A 25,095-nucleotide genomic window follows, 5' to 3' on the forward strand; every position below is an offset into this window, starting at 1 on the left:
CATTGTGGTTATACCAGAGATTCTTTAAGTATATAGAGATATGCCAATATAATAGGTTGGTATGGGGCCTGGGAACCTAACATGACCAGGTTCCGGTCTGCCTAAAGGGGCGTGTCATAATACTCCTAGCATTGAATAGAACAGTCCTTAGGTCTGCCTAAAGGGGGATTTCCCCCCCTCCCCCTTGCAATAATAGAACCCAGAAGCAATGGGCCAATGGGACCTCTCTCTCTCTACTCTCTCTGGTTATACTGCACCTGTGCATGGGGGCAGCCCAATGAGCCCCCAGTGAGCAATGTGGGGGGCATGGCAGTACCACAAACAGGGTACCTTTGACATAGAGGAGGACGGGGGAGGAGACTACTGCTGATTCTGTTCTCGCACCTACAGTAATTAGCTGTGTTGAGAATCGAATCTGCAACTGTTGTGGTGCAAAGGTCTGTCTATGAGTGTCCCCTGAAAGCATGATGAAGGAAAGTGTTTATAAAGCATTTTTTAAGTGTGTGTCTTTGAATGTTGTGTGTGTGTGTGTGTGGGTGTGTGTGTGTGTGGGTGGGGGGTATATGTTTATAAACGAAAGACAGAAAAAAGCTAAAAAGCTCTTGATTTGAGACAAAGCCAGGTAGTCATTATGATGAGGAAGTGCCTGGTTCTTATTTTAGCAGTCTGAAAGGGAGATGGGCCAGTGTCTGCTCCTGTGGTATTATGAAACAGGGCCTGGGTCTCTGGTATAAACATGAGCAGGGAAGTCGACGGGGTTAGGGGACTGTGATGGGGCAAATAGGTAAGTTGTGCTTGGCCCAGGGACAGAGGGGGCCCCAGAATTGGTTCCTCACTACTGTGCATGTATTTGGTGTGGGGGCCCTTTCAGATGACTTTGTCTTGGGCCTGGCCAAAGCTGTCAGTGGCTGTGAGCATGATGGCCAGTCCTAGATACTATCTCTGCCTCATCCCCTGCTCTCCTCATCGCTGGCATCATCACTCTTCACTTGAGGCATCACATCACAGTTGGCTCCACTGGCTCTTAAAATTACAAAACAGTCTTCCTGGGACATTCCAGGCACTGACGGCGGGACAATTAAAGATGCTGCCATTTGTTCTCTTTTCCCGTCTTTCCCTTCTTTGGCACGTCTGCACGTGTGTGTGTGTGTGTGTGTGTGTGTGTGTGTGTGTGTGTGTGTGTGTGTGTGTGTGTGTGTGTGTGTGTGTGTGTGTGTGTGTGTGTGTGTGTGTGTGTGTGTGTGTGTGTGTGTGTGTGTGTGTGTGTGTGTGTGTCTGTGTCTGTGTCTGTGTCTGTGTGTCTGTGTGTGTGTCTGTGTCTGTGTGTGTGTCTGTGTCTGTGTGTGCGTGTCTGTGTGTCTGTATTTGTGTGTCTGTCTGTCTGTCTGTCTGTCTGTGCGTGTTTGTATGTGTGTGTGCGTGCGTGTCCATATTTTTGTCCATATTTCTTGCCTTCTCGTTCGTCTTTATTTCACTGCTGGGCCTGGGATAGGCGATAGCATCATCAACTTCCCTGGAAGCCAGAGGAGAAGGCATTTATATATCCCTAATAAACTTCGCAAGTCATTAAGGCCTGTTACATAACGCCTATGTCTAAATATACTGTATGTCTCGTCAGAGCCAATTGTCAGTAGTTTATGGCGAACCCCTGCCTTTTTTATTTTGCAGTCTGCAGCTGTCTTTGCGGCCACCAGGGGGCTCTCCTCCTCGGCCCAGCACTGCTGCTTCACCACAGACCGCTCTTCATGACTACTTGTAGAAGGATGAGGATTGCAGTGGGGTAGACGAGACAGGGGGTAGAGGGAGAGGAAGAGGAAGAGGTACTCCTCCTCCTCCTCTCTCCTCTTTCCCTCTCTCTCCCTCTTCCTCTCTCCCTCTGCTCTCCCTCTGTCCTCTCTCCCTCTCTCTCTCTTCTTCCCCTTCTGCCCGCTTCCCAATAACACTTTGCGTTAACCTGGTGTTCTGGGCTCGGGGGCTATAAAACGGCTGACATCAGTGTGCACACCGTTTCCAGCATGCCGTAATGCCCACTCGCTACCCAGTTATGATCTGGGCACCCTGCATTACGTAGCTTTTAATGAGGCCTAATACTATGTAATGTGTTTTTCGCCCCCTCAACATGCTCTTTTGAGGACACCAATGTGAGTGAATCTGAGTCTGAGGGGATTAAATACAAGACCCTCATGCACAGTCAAATTACAGGTCATGCATGCCTTTGCAGGCCTACACTAAATATTCTGCAAATACATTCTGCAGAAAACTCTTGCCAAGCTTTTATTTTCTGTATTGCAGGCAATAGGACAGTGGGATAGTATCTTCATTGGTGCACATCTTTACCAGCCTCTACAATAAGCAGAATTAGGCCCCGAACATGGCTCAAATGTTTAGGACATTGGGTGTTATGTTGGGGACCCGGGTTGCATTTTGGCCCCAGGTCAGTTTCCCCGATTCTTTCCTATCTCTCTCTCCCACTCGCTTCCTGTCACCGTCTTGCACCGTCCTAGCAATACAAAGGCATAAAAGCCCATAAAAATGATTAGATTGAATAATTGAAGAATAATTGTAATTCCTGCAGTGGGTCAAGAGGGTTGTTTTGTTGGGAGGAGGGAGGGGAAGGGGGGGCGACAAAAAGGGCTTCCTGCCTACACGGGTATATCGCCATCATAAAATATCTGAAAAATATCCTTTCACTCCCTGTCACGCATGGGCACCGTGCGTGACAATGCCGCCGTTGCCTTGGGTCTGTTCTGTGTTTTTCTTTTGATATTCTGTTGTCGGGTACTGCAGCTGCAGAGAGAGAGAGAGAGACAGGGAGAGAGAGAGAGGGAGCAAAACTATGTGAATCTGCTGCTGCTGCTGCTGCTGGTGCACCAGCCCTGTGTATTTTTAGAGGGAACTCCGACCAAAGTGAACATGTTGCTCCGAAATATTTTCCACCATCTGTCGACCATCAGGACGTCTGCTTTTCCAGCCACTATGGCATTCCAGAGCCATTCCTTTTCACCTGGATCAAAACCGTGCTGCATATATATCACTGTTCCCCCAGAGGAGGAGGAGGAGGTTGGGGGTTCTGTGTGTGTGTGGAGGGGCGAGAGGGGGACTGTACTCTGGGGAGAAGGGAAGCGGTCCAGCCCAGTAGACGATAGGCTGGAAGCATTCTTGGAAGAAGAGACGTCTTTGGACTGAGCCAAATCCTTCATTGTGGTCCACAAGCCCAGCGTCTTAACGCCACCCCCATCCCCACCACCATCTCCCTCTCTCCCCCTCTCTCTCTCTCTCTCTCTCTCACACACACACACACACACACACACACACACACACACACACACACACACACACACACACACACACACACACACACACACACACACACACACACACACACACTTAAACACTTTCTGTGATCAATTACATTGATAAAGACTCTTACTAGAAAGCACATCACTTTACAGTGCATAAATTCCCATCGAAAGGAATTAGTATCTCCATCAATTATCTTTGCCGTGCTTTCGAACATGCCTTTTAGACAATGGCTTGAAAAGGAGAGGTGGGTGGAAATGGCACTTGATGTAAACAGTACTTCTAGCAAGTCGGCTGCCAGTCCCATTTGGATAAGCACTCAGCATTCTTGGCAATGCTCCAAAGCCGATTGTCATTGTTGGGCTTTTGATCATTACGCTAATAGAATTACTGGAGTATGAGGCTTAGGCCAAGTCATATAGTTTGCCAACCATTGAGTGTCTACAATGACATTCCATTCCATTCCCGTACAAAAAATATATTTTTTCCCCCTTCTTCTCCCGGAAGCACTCTTCAATTACTGTTATATAATATGACTGACCTATCCAAACCTCCCATTCCAATCGCTCCCATTCGGTTTCCTTCATTCGCTCCAAAGGAGACGAGCTATGCTGATCCACAGTAGTTAAAGTGCACCATTTGTTTTGGACTTGAATGAGGTCTTGTGTGGAGAAAAAGCTAGTTCGTCACTCCGTCATGCTAGCTTTATTGTTATGGTGAAACCCATTTCACTTGGTTCATGTGAGGTTTTCAGTTAGCAGAAAGACAATAGAAAAGATTCAATTTTTCATAAATAAATCATTTTTATTTGTTACATATAAAATTAGATCATTTTACAATTTATTCCAGTATGACAATATCCAAATAAAGTAGCTACATTTTTCGATAAATAATATTAACAATAATAAAACATTCATTCAATCTTAAACATGTCTCATTTCGTCTTGATGTACTAATGGAGTTGGAATTCAATAGCTGCCGTACAATGTGAACACAATGGCTCACAAATGGAAGGAATGTTCCCACAGACTTGTTGGACTAACACACAGTGGCGTCTGTTTCTGGGATAAAACTCGCAATTTACAATTTTTTAAGTTACATATGTGCATATATACGAATGTAAATATATACACACACAAGTCTACAGGTTGGGTCGTATCTCCTCATAATTATGAATCATAATATACACAGCAAATTGATATCGACAACTACATTGTACATGGTTTCCGTTAATTACAGGTTGCTCCATAACGAAGCTACTGAATGATGCTCCCTTAAATGAAGCAAGTCTTTCAAATCGAAAGCTAATAACACGCTGACTCAATCGCAGCAGACAGTGCACTTCTTCAAAGTCCTCATGAGGCAAGTCCATAGTTCCACAGAAATCCCATTGCAATAGGTGGTGGATGACTGGTTGATGGTTGATGGATGGTTTCTGGAAGTTCCTGCATAAAGTACTGTCACTGGCTTGTATGACGTCACTGTAGATGCATGGCTAGTTCATATGTGTGATGTGATAGTCTTTTGTTATTGTTTCTGAATAGTCTTTTGTTATTGTTTCTGGATTTGTCGTCTTCTCCTGTCAAGGTGATTCCTCTTGCAGTTTTTTAATCTCTGAACTTGTGGATGTCGTTGAAGAGTCTGTAGAAGGGGAAGGATGCCTCGTTGGAATGGGGGCAGTTGAAGGTGCACTTGCAGGTCTCGATCATCATGACGTTCTTGTTGAAGGTCTCTCCATCCTCGCAGCGGAACTTGACGCGGATGGTGCGGGTCTGCTGGGGGCTGCAGCAGCGGCCGTCAACGCAGGAGCCACAGTACTTGGGCCTGTACTTCTTCAGGCTCGAGCAGCCGGCGTAGGTGAACTTGACCGCCTGAGTGGACTTCTTTGTCCTGTTGCACTTCTTTCCTTTCTGTTGTGAGTAAGCCAAAGAGAAGAAGAAGAAGAGGAAGCATTGGTTAGTCAAAGCAAGTCCAGTATCTGAACATTGAGATGTAGAGTATATTTGGTTCATGAACTTGTATGAACCATGGTGCAAGGTCAAGTTTTTGGAGCCTAATCTTACCTTAAGGCTGGAGTAAGGAGACTGGGTGCAGGGGCGAACTTCGCAGAGGCGGCTCTCCTTGACCAGCTTGCATTCGCTGTTGTCGTTGGTGACCCTGGTGGAGATGCCTGTGCCACAGGTCTTGGAGCACTGCGACCAGGGCGTGGTCTGCACTATGCACTTCTCAAACACGTGGCTCTGAGCAGGAGGGCTGAATGCTGTAAGGAGAAAAGTAAATAGAGAAAAAGATGCCATTAGCCATTGCACATTGACTTATTCAGCAGGTAGATTAGCAATGTCAATCTCCCCAGTGGGGAGTTGTAATATAGCTAAGCTGCAATGGTGAAGTCCATGGTTGCTCCACTTACCAGGAAGGGACTTGTGTCCACCCCTGAAGATGGTGATGAGTTCATTCCTGTTGGTGAGGTCACTCTCTGACTCGTCAGAAGTGGTGGTCTGGGTGGTGGTATCATCCTTCCCAAAGAGCTTGTCGATGGGGTTAATCTCTTTGGTGTCATCGCAGACCCACTCCTCGCAGCACTGGCCTGGCACCTTGACCAGCCTGGGGTTGGCACAGCCCAGGTTGGGTAGGGACAGCTCCTGGGGGCACAGTGGCACGCAGCCCACTGCACCATCGATGCACGTGCACTGGTGCTTGCAGTTGGGTTGGAAGCTTTCGCCATTTTGGTAAATCCTGCTGTTGTACTCGCAGGGTCTTCCCTCAGACTTTGCTATAAGGAGACAAAAATGAAGATTGACTGTTATTGTTGGAGTTCATCATTTCATGTTGAAAGCAGTAGTTTACACTTTGTCTTTTTTTGTGAGAAAGGTTCTCTTCATAAGCATGCAAGGCTTTTCTGACTACTCCCCCTGTTGCTCTTCTGAAGCACGTTTTCCTTTTAAGTTCATTATTCTATCAGAGGAGTCCAAAACTCGCATGCTTTCACTCTCCATCTCCCCCTCTCTTTCTTCAAAGCAGGCTGATGTGGAGTTATGGACAGTCCACTCCATACCGTACATTCCTCAGAGCCCACCTCCCCAGCCTACATATGCTTCTCATTCGGCCTTTTTATTGCAATAATGAGTAACATACCTCGGCAGATGCCTCTGGTTGCCCCGTAGCTGGCCCCGAAGTTGCACTCGAGTCCCTTGGTGTGGTCGCATGGCTCTGTCTTGCTACAGTCTTCGTTCAGCTGTCTGGCGCAGACCTTGCAGCAGCCGCAGCCGTCCGAGACGAGGCTGACTCCCGGTGCGCACTTTGGCAACTCCGACGGGCACTCCGGACACTCCGATGGACAGCTTGACCGGACCTGGGCAAGCGAACGAGCTCAATTTAACAACATGTACTGTATATTCCACTAAAACTCCTGAGCCCAAAACACATTCAAGAAGGATGTCAAAACAAGGAGGAAAAGTAATATCCAGCCTAGTTGCCTATTTAACATCGCTGATTTAAGTCGAAAGCTTAGAGAATCAACTTACCAGGTTCAAGCTCCCAATGAGGATAAAAGCAACAGATAATACGAACATCTTCGTAAATTCTCCAAAGGTAGAACCGTTAGTTCAAAAAAAGAGGAAGGCTTCGCTTATTCCCTCGCTTTACGAGTGTAGTCTCCGCTGTTTTGGACACTGAGTAATTCAGTAAAGACTCAAGAGTTCGGTCGCGTTTGTTTTCTTGTCTCTGTTGAAGCCTAGGAGTAACTCTGGCTGTGGTAGCAGTTGCAGTCTGCTGAAAGAGAGTTCCTCCCCTCTTTTATACTGTAGTGAAGCTGACGTCGTTGTTGGCTTACTGCTGAACTGTTCCAAAACTATGCGAGGAATGTTTCTTGGCGCGTTTTCCATCCAAGCTAAGCACCACCCTGTCTAACTTTTTTTCTTAAATGAATTTTCCCCTCTCTGAACACATTCTCTCCTTAGGATTTTCTCCTTTGCTGTCCTTTCCATATTCTCGACGTTTTTCACTTGCTTTTCCAGACTTTTAGTATTTTTACGCAGACTATATTCTGGGAACACGTTTATCGAACAGTTCACATACATTGGGATGTTTCGGGGAAACATGTAGTTTATTTGTAATTTAACATTGATAAGCCATTGATATGTTTTTTAAAATAGATATAACATCGATGGTAACTCATTGTTATTGCGTTAGATGTATAGGGAGAGGTGCGTAAAACTAAATGGCATGTGTTAATAGTTTCATGTAAACATGGTGACACATGTCAAGCATCCATTCATTGCGTCAGTGAGTTATTAAAGACAATAGTCGTCTGCTTTGAGCTAGCCGACCACATGCCCGCCTCTAAAATTAGGCTGTATGTCATACGTTGAGTTGTCCGCATCCTGAAATGGATCTCTTCTTCAGCTATTCTACAAATGTCTGACTAACGGCAGGGTTGCAAGGACCGACAAAAGAACTTTGATTTGTTTGTCTGTTGTTTCTTTAACTGGCTATATGTGCCAGTGTCAGTATACATAGACCAGGTGGGATCTCCTGTTGAATAAGCGGAGAGTGTTTGAGAAACGTTTGAAAATCCTGCGTAAACTTTACGGCTTCTATTTTTGGCTCGCTATGTCTCTTTATTCTCGTGCGCTAAGCAATTCCAGATGGAAAGCGGACTCCAGACGTAACAATATTGCCATATTTGGTATGGCAGTAGCCTGCATTATTAACATATTTCTACCACAGTTAGCCAACCACAAAGCATTCCTGACAGCTTAAAGGGTTGTTTAATATGTTCTTCTTACAGGAAATTCCCGTGCGTTCCTTTCACTTAATTTACTTTTCACGCATATTTGTATCACGTTTGGAGAAAAATCCCGATCCAGTTTCCATGTAAGATTTTGGTAGGGGGGGGGAATACAAAGTAGTTTAGTCTTCTTTGCACGGTTGTTGAAAAGAGTAACATTCAATGGACATTCGAAATTCAGAGACAGAGACTTAGAAATAGGATTTTACCACGCAAACCCAACATGGCTGAACAACGGACATATACATATTTGTCATATACGCGGTTTGACCATTACGCATGAAAGCATTATGGACAGCGTTTTGTCCACTTCTTGGATACCTTAGTAATTCTTGTAACTTGATGTCCTCTGCAGGTTTATATGGAGTGGTCGGCTAAGGATCAAAGAAACTGAAGGTGATCCGAGATGCATGTGGAGGAATTATTTTCTGGTAAGTTCGTTCTTTTTTCTCCAGATGTGGGTGCGGGTGATATGGGTTAATTTTGATGTTTGTCATTGGCTATATGACACTTAAACGCAGCATACCGACATGCTATCCCAGGTTTCTAATTTCTACTCACTTCTTGACGACAATTAAAGAGCAGGCTATGGTGTGCTTGCGTACTATCTTTTCATGAGAAGCATCGGTGGATTCTATATTTCCAGATCAAGACACTAGATGGAGTTGTCCTGTGGATAACGTTGTCGCAAAAAATATGTCCAGGAAAGGGAAAAGTATGAACTTTGTCTAAATTAGTTATTTACGTTTAATGTCGAAGTGGTCTGAGCTCTGTTAACGCTGAATTGTGCTAGAGGTTTTGCAAGCACACGTGTGTATGTTTGAAAGCGTCAGTGTGTGTGTATGTGTGTGTTTAGGAGATGGGTGGGGGCGTTTCTGGTAGCCCGACTGTCATCGACAAAGGGGGCGTGTCTCATGAATAACCTATTGGCAGTCTGCGAGACATCATTTACACATCAGCCGTTAATGCACCCCTAGTATTGTATCCGTTTGACTTGAATGGTCAGTCGCACCACATGATGACTTATTCCACGAAGCATTTACGTTATGGGTCAAATTGCAGCGTCAGTACAGATGTAATTGCTTTGTTTAAATGACATGTGTTTCCAAGTAGGCTATGCCACTCACGTCCACTCTCAGTGGGAGAAGTCTGTTTTAGGAAACATTTGTGTCATTGTATTCCAGGCCCCAATGGAATACATTCCAGGTTTTCTGTACAGTAATTAGACTTAAGGAAACATTACAAAACACTGGACTTACGTCTGAATGGTGTAATGGTTAGCCTATATGATAATATTTTCCGTTAAACTCCCAGCCCCTCTTGTCCAAATTTTGATTGATTTTCTAGCACATACAGTAATTGCACGCACGCACGCACACACACACACACACACACACACACACACACACACACACACACACACACACACACACACACACACACACACACACACACACACACACCTTGTAACTAAATGTGTTGTTGTTCGTGACATTGACACACTGTTGTGTGCATATGCCAGGCTGCGACAGTGATAGCTGGTTGATGTTTGCTTTGCTTTGGATCAACGTGTTTGTTAAGTGTCACGTAATATGGCGTGTAATTTATGTAGTTGATACCCGCTGATATCAGATGTGATGTAGTCTGAGACAGCGATGGTATGGTGGGGATAACCTCCATGACTGAGGTACCCTGAACATGGCACCGTCCCGCCGCACTGCTCCCTTTCAGGCGACATTGGGGGCTGCCTCTTTGCACGGGTGAGGCATAAATGCAATTTCGTTGTGGGCCGTATGCACTTGTGTACTGTGTAGTGCTGTGTCACAATGACAATGGGAGTTGGAGTTTCCCAGTTGTGTTGCTGCATTGAGTTGATTAATTGAGTAATAGAAGTATATACTGTAGTAGTATAGTGCAGTATTAATACAGTAATTTAGGCTCTGACAGACACCTTGACCTCTTGCTGACCACGACAGAGCTACTCCAATCATAGAGGAGACTAATAGTTGACTTTATCAGGCTGTTCATTACAAGAAAACCCACCAACCTCCCTTGTGTTAGAGTAGGCCTATAGTCCTATAGTCCTATGTGTGAGTGGGCACATGTGTTATTTGCCTGGTTTGAGTATCAGGTTCGTCAGGTTAAGAAAGTGTTTATATTTATATCTGAGAAGATTTTGGGTTGATGGCTCTGGCAAACAAAGCTTAGATCACGTTGATCACAGCCACACGTGTTGGTTCCTTTCTACAATGTAACAATTTGGCTGAGCTTTTTTAAAGGGACACTGTGTGAGATTTTTAGTTATTTATTTCCAAAATTCATGCTGCCCATTCACTAATGTTACCTGTTTCATGAATACTGACCACCACCATGAAATTGTAAGTATTCATTATGACTGGAAAAATTGCACTTTTCATACATGAAAAGGGGGATCTTCTCCATGGTCCACCATTTTGAATTTCCAAAAATAGCCATTCTTAGCTGCAAAAATGACTGTACTTGGATCTTACTAGAAAATATGTGTTTATTACTTAGTAAACTTTCATGTAAAGATCAAATTTGGCAATAGGCAGCCCACTTTCAATAAGCAGCATAGTTGCAGTACCTTTTTTGACCATTTCCTGCACAGTGTCCCTTTAAGTACTAGAAGCAACAGAATGTGCTACAGTATGTGTTGGGACAACATGATCTAGACAGGGACGGACTACTGCACCCAGGGGCCCAACAGTAAAGGGGGCCCTGAAACCCAAGCCTCAGTCCATGCTACAAAAACCCACTTCTTTATCAGTCTATATTTATGCTCTCATATTGTATCCAAAATGCACTTTTAACTCATCGTGTTTTCAACTCCCAAACAATGAAGGCGCTCTAACACCTTCGCTAAACCCCCAATTTGTTTTGCAACCTCAGGACAATCACGGATCCCTGGATCTAGACGTGTTCCCATAGTTTCCCATAGCACCCTGGAGAGCGGAGGCATGGCAGGGACTCAACACCACATGGCCACAGTCAGTCAACATGCTGCAAGCAGCTCTGAGCTGGCGCTGCTCGACACATGTCAAACACTTGTGCAACCTCTGCCTCCGCAGATATGAGTGGAGGTTTATGCAAAGTAACTGGATCTGTTATCTCTACTTATCTGGCATGGTGTGGGCTCGCCTGCAGCTGCGGTACACAGTAAAAAAAATACAGTGTTATGTCAACACTTAGAGAGTACCCTTGGACCAAATGCACACTAAGATGTTAGATATACAGTACTCTAGGTGTTGAATTAACATTGCATTTTTTATTGTATATGGTGCACATATCATCGTTGATAGATTAAGATGGATAAAGAGACCTCAGTACCATTTGCACAACATGTATCTTTAAAAGAGGTCTGTTTATACAGTATAAACGATTGAAAACTATTTCAGTACAGATGGAAATCCAAAGCAAGATTTTTCCTCCCCCTCCTCAGTGTTTTTGTTGGATCCCCCACCCGAAACAGGGTTTGGAAATACCTCCCATTATATTAGTCTGTAGATGAAACAACAATCTTCATGGGGGGAAGCAAGATTTTTTTCTCCTTTTTTTGCTTAACCCAAATATTTCTCCACATGAGAGCCAGTCATTTTTCTAGGCCAGACAGCAACATGGTATGGAAAAAAATATATAGCCTATTCGGGGAGAGGGGAGAAGAGAGGAGTTGGGGAGGGAGGGCTGGCTGGCTGGCTGGCGGGCAGCAGGGCATCTGGGAGTGGAAAAGGAGAGTGTGGGACCGCTGGAATGTGGACACCAGTCAGGATAATTGAGTGGATCTGGAACAAGAAGAGGCAAAGTTTGGTCTTGGGGTATGGAAGAATGCGCCCAGGGAGGGGACGTCTGAGGAAACATTCCATTCGAAACTGTCTTCCTCCCGTCCCGCTGTGCTGCTGCATGTGGATCCCACTTCCTTATATGCCCCAGACTCACTCTCTCTCTCTCTCTCTCTCTCTCTCTCTCTCTCTCTCTCTCTCTCTCTCTCTCTCTCTCTCTCTCTCTCTCTCTCTTCCCTGTGGCTTTGCTTGGCTTGGCTTTGATGGGACTGGAGAGAGAATGTCTATCGGCTATTGGCATGGTGTAGTCTATTGGCGTCCCCACTAACCATGTGATAGGCCTGTCAAGTTTAATGTTGCTTCATTGAAGAAAGTTCAAAGTAATCCATACAGATGAATCATATTCTCTTTATTCTCTGAGGAGAAACAACCTTATAGAAACAGTGTGGAAGAAAGCTGAATCCAGATGCTGGTTTTTGAAGTAAAGAAAAGGGTGGCTACAGTATTTCACAAATACAAATAGATACTACAAATGGGCACAATGCACCATTCTGGCCATCTGTGTCTTAATAATTTTCAACCAGAGTAAATTACTCAATGCTGATTTTAGGGACATAATAGTACAGCTACAGTATATCTGGTTTTAACCTTGGTGACTCAGGTTATGCAATATATCTTTTTTTTGCCAAATAATTGTTCTGGGACAACAGTCATTCTTGCCTCTCCAAACCAAGTGCATGCGTAAATCGCTTGGCACGTAGGCGACAATCACAGTTACCAAATGTATGAGCATGTTACTGTTTGACACGCACTGTCCTCGGCGAAATGCGTACTGACTGAAAGGTTCACTCACTACACAATCTTGGAGAGTGTAAATAGTAACTCGTCAGGTTATGCGGTTCAGTGGGAATTGATACAGTCGTACACGTGATGGTTTGTTGCTACGCGTCATCAGAGCGCTGCTACTCACTTGCAAATCTGCCGAAGCGAGGGTGTCAGTTTGCAAAATCAAAAGAAAGCGTTAGAAAATAAACAAATACTATCACAAAGTAGTCAGTCGGATACAGCAGTATTTAGTGCGACACTTTATTTTGTTGATTTAGATTTGAGCGCTTCCGTTAAACGGCTTGAGAACCAAACATGGCTGGTTTGATGGCAGGTTTCGGTAACTTCACTCACGCCGTTGTTCGAGGGATCCCCGCATCTTTCGCGGCAGAAGCACTGAGGATGAACCAGGGCGATGTCGACCTTCTAAAAGCCCAGCGCGAGCATGAAGTTTATGTAGACGTTCTGAAACACAAACTGGGACTCCAAGTGATCGAACTACCCGCTGACGAGAGCCTTCCAGACTGTGTGTTTGTGGAGGATGCTGCCGTGGTTTGTGGTGACACTGCCCTGATTACCAGACCAGGGGCTGAATCCAGACGGAAAGAGGTAAACCTTTCAATTATTTCAAAAGTGCAGGTGCAGTTTTGACGAATTGTCATGTAGCCTACCGTTTTCATTTCCACTCATCAGCCGCGGACTACCCGACTTGATCTGATTCGTGGCATACGCTTCAGTGATAGTCATAGATTCCGTATTGCCCAAAGTAATACAGTTGTCAGATATTGTAAAACGATATAGTTAACAAAACACATAAAGGAAATTGTGACACCCCTCAGCCAACGCCCTTTGAGACGGCCAGATATGGTCACTCTTGGGGAAACGCACCATTGTCCACTGACCGTTTCGCCTCGCCGTGCCAAAACTGTCCCATCGCATGTATGTTTGAAAATGACATGGCTGCATCTATTGTGTTGATGCGTTTTTCGTTTATATTTAGCTCTTCCTTAAAATGGGAAATTTGACCATAGGCACTTCAATAAATGTCCGTTCAAAACAAATGTTGGCCGCCGTGGCTGTGACTGAGCGCACTTAAATGAGTCACTTGTGAGAATCCGCTTGGAGTAATTGCGACACGGGTGACAGTGACAGCGACACCTCGTCACTGCCTGGACATAGAAAGTAGAAGTCGTTTGACTGCTTGTTTGACCAAGATCAAAAGAAATCCGATGTGCACAATTTGTCTTTGCCTTTTAATTAGCCATTGCGCATGCACGAAAGGAACAATTAGCTACCTCTTCCTGCGAGTTTGATGTGCATTATCCTGGTGGCCCTCTGATTGAATAATCTGATGATAATAATGAAAGGAGGTTTTCAGATTTGGCATGATCTGTCAGTCAGATCCCTTTTACTTTGCTCATAAATATGTAGGGGGTTATAGTCTGCTGCTATTGGTAGTGCTGTTATAGAGTCTGATGAGTCTCTTGCCAGAGGATGTGTTGTGTATTGTTGTGAGTAGATTTTTATGATAATAATTGGTCAGTGCATTGCCTTTGGCAAGGCTCAGTAGGCATTTCCCGATTGACTGGATTTTAAACATTGAAAAAGTCAGACATCCCTGGCTGAGGTCATTTGCAGACACTTGTCTCACAAACAGACTGCCTAATTGGCTGTGCTGGTGCGTTTGTATCCCTGAGGTGTGTGTGTGTGTGTGTGTGTATATGTGTGTGTGCGAGCGTGCATCATTTAGGTGTGTGTGTGTGCATGTGCGCGTGCACGCATCATTGAGGTAGCAATGGGAGCAGATTTCATAGTAGTAACTCATACACCAACAATCGTTTCAATGGCAATACATTTTTTTAACCTGACAGTCCAATCAAAAATGCCTCTGGGTAGTGGAGAGGTAAAAAATGAGAAGTTTATCCTAAGGAAAAGTCCTGAGATTTCGGGTACCATCAACAAGATTTTATTATGAAAGCATCTCCGAAGTAAACCTGAATCTGTAGGTTTCGAGGATGTCTTTGCCTAGCTGTCAGGTTCTGTGTTGCCTGCAGTATGCCATGAAAGAGTAAACATTGTCATAGATCATAGCTAAGGCTCTAACGATACACTCAACTCACGATTCGGTTTGTATCACGATTCATGACCTACGGTTCGATACACCCCACGATTCCACATTTGCCAACATTACAAACTTCATGAATAAAAAATGTGATAGTTTGTAGGTACAATAGGTTACAAGAGGCTGCTAATAATTTTTAAAAGTTTCTATATATTTATAATGATGCTTGGAAGCACCATCACTTCATATCATGTGGTTGTTTTCTGGGGTGATGGGTATCAAAACGTTAAGAGGGCGTATCATGATGCTTCCTCCTTGTATCACGATACAGTATCGTGACTGTGTATCACGATTTCTCGGTTCGATACAATATAGTTACAGCCCTAATCATAGCAGTATCACGCTATGTCAGGTTCTGTGTTGCCTGCAGAATGCCATGAAAGAGTAAACATTGTCATAGATCATAGCAGTATCACGCTGACTAAGCCAGTCTTCTCTTGTGTGCGCTCATACAAGAATGTGCCACTGCATTCACATGCCTAAAATGTAATTCACGACTAAGTGCTTATTGCGAGGAGGAGGGCCCTTTCTCTGTCCACTTTGATGAATTAGATTAATATGATTAGGTCTTCGTAGACTGGCCTTGTACCGTAAGTCAACCTGGAATACAAATCAGCGTTCCTTTTCATACTTTCATTTCAGGGTCCACAGGCTGATGGGTGTAATGAAGCAGACATGGCTTAGGGGCCTCAGACATAACCTTGACTTCCATCTGTCACCCTTGCATTATTAATTAAAACGGGAGGTGGGGGTGGAGGGGGGTGTCATGCCATGCCAAGTTTCGCATTTTTAATATCTTTGAACATATACTATGTAGAGGTCTTGCACGTCTGTTGTTGAATTAAGTGGTTGCATGAAAAATGCAATAATTAAAAAAATGTTAGACTCTGATTTGCATTGTAGCTTGCAAGACTAGGAGGACCTATTGTATGCTGTAATTTCCCCCGCCCCCAATGGCAGTCGAGACATGCCAGACATGAATTTCTCAGCGAAAGTAGTATGATTGAATGTGTTCACTCTCTTGGTGTGAAATTGCAGTTTCAATGATTGCTTGACATGACATGATTTCAGTCGATATTGATGTGCCTTTGTTAGTATTTAATAACGGCCTTATGATTGTTATTATTGTTGCGTATCAAATAACGTCTACAGTGGGGAGAATGTATGGAAAATCGGGTTGACTGGAAGCAACGATGGAAGACTCATCTGAGGACAACCTAGAGGAGGGGGGGGGTCAAAGTTATTTCAATTCAGGGGGCACATACTGTACAGCCTATTTGATCTCAAGTGTGCTGGAACAGTAACGTAATTGCAAAACATTACACATTTATTTTCGATATTGGAATCGCATTGCTAGTCAATTATCTTGTGGTGGATGACAGTGGGTATTTAAGGAGCATTGACTCTTACAAGGTGGCCTTCACACAACACAGGACTGATTCCTTTTCAACACACAACTAGCATTAGGCTACAGCCTAGTAGTCCCAAGTGTGCTATCAGTACTATGAATACTTTGAAAAATTGACTGAACAGGAAGCAGCAGCTTGTATGACATTTTTGCATCTGCTCGTACAGGAAGTTTTATTTACTCTGTAGAATGCACGTCAGGGTCAATTTAGTAACACATAATAAACAGCAGCATATTGTTTCCTTTACAGTGGAACAGCAGCATTTTGCTTACTTGACTTTGGCATCCTCTGCTTTGAATATAACAATGGCCTTGCCTCCAATAACATAAAGCCAAAGGGCTGCTAGCAAATTATTCTGTCATCAGACCTGAGGTTGACTAAAGTAACAAGGGGCAGAGCTGTGTGTGTGTGTGCGTGTGTGTGTGTGTGCGCGTGAGAGAGCGAGCGAGAGAGAAAGGGAGAGGTTTTGGTGTTTTGTTAAGTTGATTTAGTCTGCTTGTTTAGCATAGTTTCTGTACATTTGGGCAGACTGAAACTACACACATCAGGAGCATGACTATGACATTTGAGGTCAGATGTGTGGCTGTCGGCTTTTACTGTCGGCTTGTTAAAAGCTTTGAAGTCTGATAAAGCTCTCAGAGGGACTTTGGACTCGCCAGACTTACAGCAACTTAACTTTCAGTGTTGGACAGCTTGGTGAGACCCATTTTTGTGGAAATGTGTTGCTCCGTCGAAATGAGCTACCCGTAAGCTGATAACGTGGTTGTGACCACTGATCTAGGTCTGTGACGCTGCTTGATGGGATGGCCATCTCGACAGGACACTTGATAGGTTTGGACTTTGACTTGTGACTGTTAATGTAGAAACTTAAGCACGGAATGGCTTATCTGAAAGTGTCACAGTGGAATGCTCATGAGTAAATGAATATTTGTTTCTGAGTAACTCTTAAAGACTTTCGTAAAGAGGGAAAAGGGTTGTCCTGCCTTGAACTCAGGCCTTAGGTGTGCCAAGCGGTTGCTGTGACCCAGAGCCATTGAATTCAGAGTTGTGACAGGTGGGGTACAGGAGGTCGGTTGCTGATGTGATTCACATAGATTCTAAAGGGCCGTACACACACATCGCTGCTATTTACTAGCTTCTCGCTTGTTCGCCTACTCGCCTCTCTTTCATGGAACGTTCGCTGAAAGTTCCCGCGGCTTTAACTGCCAATGAACAGGCGAGAAGTACCAAACTCTGTCTTCCAATTGGTTACTCGCTTACTCGCCTCGCTCGAAGATAAAATATTTTCAACTCGGTATCCGCCCACATCGCATCGCTTGTACAGTACTCGCCTGCTAGTTTAGCTGGAACACATTGACATTCTATTGAGTTCATTCGCTGAGCGAGTAACTAGCAGCGACGTGGGGGCGCTGTGGCGCAGCACGCTAAGCCCCCCACACTTGGGCTTGCATGCCATGGGGGACCCCGGTACGAGTCCGGCCCGGGTCATTTCCCAACCCTATCCCATCTCTCTCCACACTCACTTCCTGTCACACCTTCACTGTCCTATCCGAGTAAAGGCCCAAAAAGCCCATAAAAATATCTTTAAAAAAAAAAAAAACTAGCAGCGACGTGTGTGTACGGCCCTTAATAGTTCTATCAAGCGGCTTGCACTTCACTAGAGACTAGAACCACTGCATAACAAGCAAAGATGAAGTAGAAATGAATTACCTTTACCTTTACCACACCTTCTGTGTTGTATACCCACTTCCAGGAACTAGTGGAACTATCCTCAGAGACTCCATGAGGAGTCCTGAGCTGCCATTGTTGTCAATGGAATTGCTGAACTCTTAATTCCCTGACTCTGATCTGACCACAGGGACAGGCTTGCTTGCATGACACAGCGCACCTGCAACCCTGGTGATGGTCATGATGTCAGCATTTTCAAGCTTCTTTTCATATTACCTATGATTTCTCATCACTTCTTCTTAGATGTTATCTCTGTTCATTTGAATTCTTACCCAGTTCCAAGGTCCATGTTTTGGATCGATAAGCAAAGGCTTCCACCTGGTTGGCAGAGCCAAGGGCACAGAGGAGGCCAATCAAGGAGAAAACAACAGGTCAGACAGTGCAGTTAATTGTTAATTGTTAATTACCCCTCCAGCATCATCAGCAAAGTCAATCACTCTCCAAATGAACTTCCACCTCCTGCTACAACACGTTGGTGTTTGTTTACGGAGACATTGCTCAATATATTTTCCCCCTCTTTGATTCTCTCCCTCCTTATCTCAATATGTTTATTTCTTTTATGACTCACAACAGCATCATTATATTTTTTTATATGAGGTTCAGTGTTTCCCACAGAAATTTTGGAAACTATGGGGGCAGCCGGGGTTTATTTTGTCCGGGGGGAGGGGGGGGGGGGGTGGAGGGGTCTTCTCACACGGGCCTTTTTTTTGGGGGGGGGAGTGTATTCTTGCAGCGTAAATGCAAAACGGCAAAACAATGACTACAGTATGACATTGGCGCATGGAGAAACTGTAGGCCTGGGCCTATATTTCAGCCATTTATATTTTGAGAAATAAGGCTGCATAAGATTTTACCCATGACTTGTATAATAGTAGTACATTGTCATTGTCAAAAAATGCAGTACAGTGAATAATTTCTGTTTACAACACAGTTTCATTCGTCCCTCATGCAGGGGTCTGGGAAACAATAATAAAACAAAATAGGAGCAGAGATAAGAATTTAAGAGCACTGTGAAATTGTTAACGCATAGACAAAAAGGGTCTTAGAGGGTAGGCTATGCCTTTTCCCCCACACATAGGCGTACACATTCTATATGAGGGGTGCTGGTCACAGGGCCAGTTTTTTCCAAATTCCTCCCATTAAAAGGGCTGAACAACATATTACACAAAGCCTAGGGAGTGTTAGTAAACTCATCCCAACTGTCCCTTCTCTGAAGGTTTTTTATATTGCTCCCAAACCCAAGTAAACTACAACAACTTGACTAGGCTTTTGATCCCTGTCTTTCAAGCACTTGTGGTTCTCTCTATAGCAGGGGTGCCCAACCTTTTTTTTAACCAAGATCTACTTTTGAAGTTGATGGTCTGCCGTGATCTACCAAGTCAAATTCAAGGATGTCAGTATGAAAATTTAAGACCACCATTTATTAATCACCATTATTATGAACAAAATGTTTTCAGTAGGCTACTATATCTTTTCAGTGTGTTTTTAAAGTGTGATGAATAGCCTATCTTTACAAAGCAATGCAGCACTGATAGTATGCAGAGATAATTTCAGTCATACACAAGTCATAAACAACTGAAACAATTTCAAAATGATAAACATTTGGTATATAAAAGGCACATAGGCCCTATTTCTAAAATATGATGAAGCATTATCATGCCTTCAGTGGTATAGGCTACAAATTAAAAAAGGGCTCAGAAATTCACCATTTGTTATGGGTAAATAGTAGGCTAGAGAGAGAGAGAGAGAGAGAGAGAGAGAGAGAGAGAGAGAGAGAGAGAGAGAGAGAGAGAGAGAGAGAGAGAGAGAGAGAGCGCGCAATGAGAGAACTCATTGGATTGGTTAACACCCCTGTTAAGTGTGACTTCTTCTATGAAGGTTTTTTTTTTCAGCTCTCTGGGACAGTAGCACAGCAAAGGCTTTCTATTGTGAGTTTGGCCAATCGTTTTGTCCTCAACTGAAGCAAGAAACAGCACAAATTGAAGTGAATTCCATACATGTCAACAACTAACATTTCCCTTTCACGCGACACGCGATGTAAACGCAGTTAGCGATGATGCATGCGACTAGCGATTTGGACGAAGATCCTCGCATATCGGCGTGTCATAACGCATCGTTGCGCACATGTTCTGTTACTCACCCGTGTGCACACATGAATCAACTGTAATACCCTTACGGTCACTTCCTAATGCTTTCCCCTCATTCTGTGTTACCGTGGGACTAATATCTAACCAATACAGAGTCTATAGGATGTATTTACTCCAGGAGGAAAATGCGAAGGAAATTCAAAATCGTAATTCAAATCGTTTTAACAAAAACGGATATCGTTAAAAAAAAAAGTAAAAAAGTAAAAAAAAAAAAAATAATAATAATAATATATATTTTTTTTTTTTTACATTTTCGTAAACTATGGCGGCCAAATTTAAACTATGGCGGGCCGCCATAGTTTCCTCAATGTATGGGAAACACTGAGGTTATAAACTACAGTTGACATTCTTGACATGTTTACTCGGGAAAACACATAGACAACATGTTCCAAGTCAACGTTAAAAAAAAATGGACAGTCAGTCAGAAGAAAGTGAGCACAATGCTATGTGCTATCAGATGATGCATTGAAGTAAAAAGTACATGTCTTTTATTATTAATATGCTTTCGGATGAAAGGCAAAGCAAGGCAATGTTATTTCTTTATAGCACATTTCATGTGATTCATAAAAATAAAAGCTTAAAAACAGCATTGACAGGGAAAACATGCAGAGTTTGGAGCTCTTCAGATGTGATGAATACTGTAGCTGTAGCCTCTTTACTGGCAGCGCTCCAGGCCAGACCCATTAACGTCTCTCCAAGCCATTAGCCCTGTCAAAAGCCATTGAGATGGATTTCCGCATGGGAGACCATATTGATCTTTATGATGGGCTTCTGCCCAAGAGTGGATTAAGGTCAGTCAGTCAGTCAGTCAGTCAGTCAGGCCGACCAGGCAGCAACAGGCCTTTGTGGATTTCCTGATCAGAAGGTGAAAGCTCAATAGCTTTATACGTGTGTTAATTGTGTGATGAATCGATTTGTAGCCTTCAGACTCAGTTAAAAACAACATCAAGCGGCTGTGGCATTGGTGTAATTAATTCCTTATTCGGTTGATCGTTTCACCCTAGTGACAGTTCATTCCAGCACCCCATCTCCTCATGATCTTATCCATTTTTTTTCTAAAGAAAAGTTCTTCTTTTCACTTTCTGTAACCTTAGATAACACAGTCATGGGCCAAAGAGCACGATAAAGGTGTTTTATCAGGTAGCTGGCTGGCTGGTGAGGGAGAGGAAGGTGTTTATCAGACGGACGGGCGGGCGGACGGGCGGGCTGGTTGGTACGGTTCACTGGGCACCAACACCTCTCCAATTCGCATGATGAGTGCTCCTCAGAAAAGCTCCTCTCGGTCTGTTTATCGACTCTCCTCTCCCCAGTGAAAGGTACAAAATGAAGAAGCTAGCTAGCAGCTAGATTTTCAAAGTAATAGGAGCCTCAAAGAAGCAATGAAATTACCCTAGTCTCACCCCTGCTTCAGTCCTTCCTTTTTTCACTCCTCTACTTCTCAATTTCTCCATCACTCCACTCTACTTTCATCACTTTTCCGCCACGCCAACCACTCTGCTTAGACCTCTGCTAATGACACAGGCTAGGCAGTTAGCGTGAAGAGTGCTTCTGACCTGGAGGCCGCTATCTCAGCTTTCCATTGCACTCAATTAGAATGTGATTACATTGTAATGAATGGAACGGTGGTTCAGACTGTGCTCAGCAGTCACATTTGCTGGTGCCATTTTGCTCTATTTTCCTGTGAAATGCCAGACTGTCTTGTTGCTATTTTCAGAAGACTGAAGTTGTCTTGAATGACTGACCGTTTATTCTCACTAGCCTCCTATCTTCTTTTCAATTCAGAAGCTGAAAAGTGTATTTTTCTTCTATATATGTGCATTTTGCAGCAGAAATGTGTCATGCAGTTCGTTCATTCATTTATAACAGCTCCCCATGATGTCAGACGATACAGGAAGCAGTCGAACCTGTAAAATATGAAACGTTCCCCTTGCCACTACTACACTACCAGCAACCTGCTCCGCACGCAGCAGATGGATCGTCTTAGAAACTCAGACGCTTTCTCTCAGTATAAACACATTCTCTCCCTCCCGCCTGCCCGCCCGCCTGCCCCGCTGTCTACGGTCTGCTTTCAGACTTCCCCCTCCGCTCCGACTACCTTAACATAAACCAGACAGTGGCGGCCTTTGTTATGGCCGGCCAGACAGACATACGGGTACAGCCCAGCACAGATGAAACTTCTTCCGCGCTCTCTTCTCTAGCTCCTCATCTGTCTCGGGCCTGGTTTTGTAAGACTTCCTGGGAGGAAGCGGGCTGGTTTCCGTAGGGCGGGAGTGCGGGGTGGTGGGAATCTGGAGAGCGAGAGAGAGAGAGAGAGAGGAATGAGAAGGGAGTGTGTGGTGTGGGTCTGGAGAGCGAGCGAGCGAGCGAGAACGAAAGGAAGAAAGAGGGGGGAGGCAAGGGTGGTGGGGAACTGGAGATGGGGTTGGCAGGCTGTTTTGACATCCGCGTGCAAAATGGTGACCGTCTCGGAGAGCCCCGGTCCGAGGTCACCTGAGTTTTCCGACTGTCTGTGTCAGATTCCTGCCCTTTAACCCGCCGCTGTCCCACCAAGCCTCTACATGAAACCCCACTCACAGCCCCATCCACTAGACCAGAGTCAGACAACACAAGGCTCAGTGTCTTGCATGTGTTTTATCAGTGCATGTTTGCATGGGGGTCCAAGCGTGTGTGTGTGTGTGTGTGTGTGTGTGTGTGTGTGTGTGTGTGTGTGTGTGTGTGTGTGTGTGTGTGTGTGTGTGTGTGTGTGTGTGTGTGTGTGTGTGTGTGTGTGTGTGTGTGTGTGTGTGTGTGTGTGTGTGTGTGTGTGTGTGTGTGTGGAATAGAAGGCCACGTTGCAGGCCCCCCTTTTTTCCGCCTCTTTAAACCAGAAAGGCGTGTTGACATTCTGAGAGGGGGAAGTTGTTGTGAATTCTTTCTCACAGCCCTACTCCCTCGTCTGAGTGCCCTCTACCACTTTTACTCTCATTGTCTGTTCTGTTTCCTCTTCATATTTTTCTTCTTCATATTCATATTCATATTCATATTCTTCTTCTTCATATTCATATTCATATTCATATTCATATTCATATTCATATTCATATTATTCTTCTTCATATTCTTCATATTCTTCTTCTTCATATTCTTCTTCTTCTTCTTCTTCTTCTTCTTCTTCTTCTTCTTCTTCTTCTTCTTCTTCTTCGGCCCTCATTAGGCTACTGTTTGCTGTACTGTATTGGTTCTGTGCTCTATCGGTTCTGATCCCTATTGTATGTGGTCATGGCCTTGCCCGAGTCTGACCCAAAAGCCTCAAAGCTCCACTGATGGCACCACTCACTGCATGTCTACTAGGGCTGTAACCATGCACCCAACACACGATTCGGTTCATATCACGATTTGTGACCTACGGTTCGATACACCCCACGATTTTTTAAATGTATCTTTTTGATGATCGTTTATAGGTTTATAACGCAATCACATCATATCATGTGGTTGTTTTTTGAACTGAACGGTAACAGAACTTTGAAAGGGCGTATCACGATACTGCCTTTTTGTATCACGATACAGTATCGTAATTCTGTGTATCACGATTTCTCGGTTCGATACAATATCGTTACAGCCCTAATGTCTACTGAAGCTCCGAGTCCAGACAGAGGAAAGGGGAGCTTCAACTGCAGCTAGAGGACAGTGCTCAGTCGGTCACTGAGGTTATGTGTCAAGATGTCTCTCGGTGGAGCAGACTGGATGTTTTCATTAAGACAGAGTGTGTGTGTGTGTAGGTCAGGGCACGTCTGGTTGGCTGTGTGTGTGTGCGTGTGTGTGTGCGTGTGTGTGCGTGTGTGTGCGTGTGTGTGCGTGTGTGTGCGTGTGTGCGTGTGTGTGTGTGTGTGTGTGTGTGTGTGTGTGTGTGTGTGTGTGTGTGTGTGTGTGTGTGCGCGCGCGCCTAAACGTGAGTGCAGCAGCAGTTGCTCCGGTCACATCTGGCTTAGCGGCTGGCAGAGCGTGCGCGCGCATAGGTACGTGTGTGTGTTGCTCTGACAGTGTGTGCTTGTGTGTGTGTGTGTCTGTGTGGGTATCTTTGACAGTGTGTGCGTTTGTATGCAGTACAGTAGCAGTTGCTCCAGTAACGTCTGGTCTGCCCTGTTGTTCTATGTGTGCGTGTGTGTGTGCGTGCGTGCATATGTGTGTGTGCATGCGTATGTCTGTAGAAGCAGTAGCAGTACCATGTCTGCCCTGTTGTTCTGCGTGTGCGTGTTCGTGCATATGTGTGTAGAAGCAGTAGCGGTACCATGTCTGCCCTGGCTGCTGGCAGTGGCACGGGCCTGACACTGTGGGGCTGTGGTTTGCTGTGGTTTGGTGTGGTGTGGTGTGGTGTGGTGTGGTGTGGGGCTGTGGTGTGGTGGTCTGACCCAGATCAGAGCTGGAATCTGTCCAGCATCCACGTGGAATCTACAGTTGGCAGCCAGAGTCAGTTCACCCTCAAAGCACACACCTGCATGGCACACATACATGGTATGCCTGACCTACAGTATAGTGTGCATACAGTTCAGTATGTCTGCCCTGACTCGGTGGATTCAATGTGAAGAATTGTGCTTGGCTCAACTACACAGCTACGTGCTCAATTAGCATGCACACACTTTATGTCTTCACTTTTCATATCCATAAACGTAGTGTTTTGTATGTTTACATTACTTTACTTTCTTTGCTTTACTTTCCTTCCTTTACTTTACTACTTTATTACTACTTTGTTATTTCTACTTTATTGTTTCAGGACAGACATTGATCCCACACACATGCACAGCTGTTCCAGATTGTAGCCCCGAGGCTAATGTCCATCTGTAGTCCCATAGGCAGTCTAGATGTTTATGTTAAAGGGGTATGCTTAACATGAAAAATAAGACACTTTATCACCTTTATAAACCCCAGCCAACGATTTTAACTGTATTAAGCCCCAAAATAGTGGCATACCCTTTAAGCAAATTGTATAAAGCAGAGTCATATT

At 44.5% G+C, this 25,095-nt stretch overlaps 2 protein-coding genes across 4 annotated transcripts in view; one reads left to right on the forward strand and one right to left on the reverse strand.

Annotated features, from left to right (window-relative positions):
* Window positions 1–4,078: 4,078 nt before the first annotated feature.
* Window positions 4,079–7,045, reverse strand: ccn1 (cellular communication network factor 1). Its single transcript, XM_063200775.1, has 5 exons — window positions 6,825–7,045; window positions 6,436–6,652; window positions 5,711–6,073; window positions 5,364–5,560; window positions 4,079–5,210 (listed from the first exon to the last, which is right to left on the reverse strand). The coding sequence occupies exons 1-5, from the start codon at window positions 6,870–6,872 to the stop codon at window positions 4,908–4,910; spliced, it is 1,128 nt and encodes a 375-aa protein (XP_063056845.1). The 5' UTR covers window positions 6,873–7,045; the 3' UTR covers window positions 4,079–4,907.
* Window positions 7,046–7,177: 132 nt separating this feature from the next.
* The window catches only part of ddah1 (dimethylarginine dimethylaminohydrolase 1), a 123,164-nt gene continuing 105,246 nt past the window's right edge, over window positions 7,178–25,095 (forward strand). The window contains exons 1-2 of one of the 3 annotated variants that reach the window (XM_063200777.1): window positions 7,178–8,175; window positions 8,445–8,520. In XM_063200777.1, coding sequence (XP_063056847.1) covers window positions 8,075–8,175; window positions 8,445–8,520 — 177 coding nt within the window. In that variant the 5' untranslated portion in view covers window positions 7,178–8,074. Of the gene's footprint in view, window positions 8,521–9,487; window positions 13,321–25,095 lie in introns of those variants that run through there. The other 2 variants (XM_063200778.1, XM_063200776.1) reach the window with 2 other exon arrangements.

The sequence above is a fragment of the Engraulis encrasicolus genome, chromosome 6, assembly GCF_034702125.1.
Source record: "Engraulis encrasicolus isolate BLACKSEA-1 chromosome 6, IST_EnEncr_1.0, whole genome shotgun sequence".
NCBI lineage: Eukaryota > Metazoa > Chordata > Actinopteri > Clupeiformes > Engraulidae > Engraulis > Engraulis encrasicolus.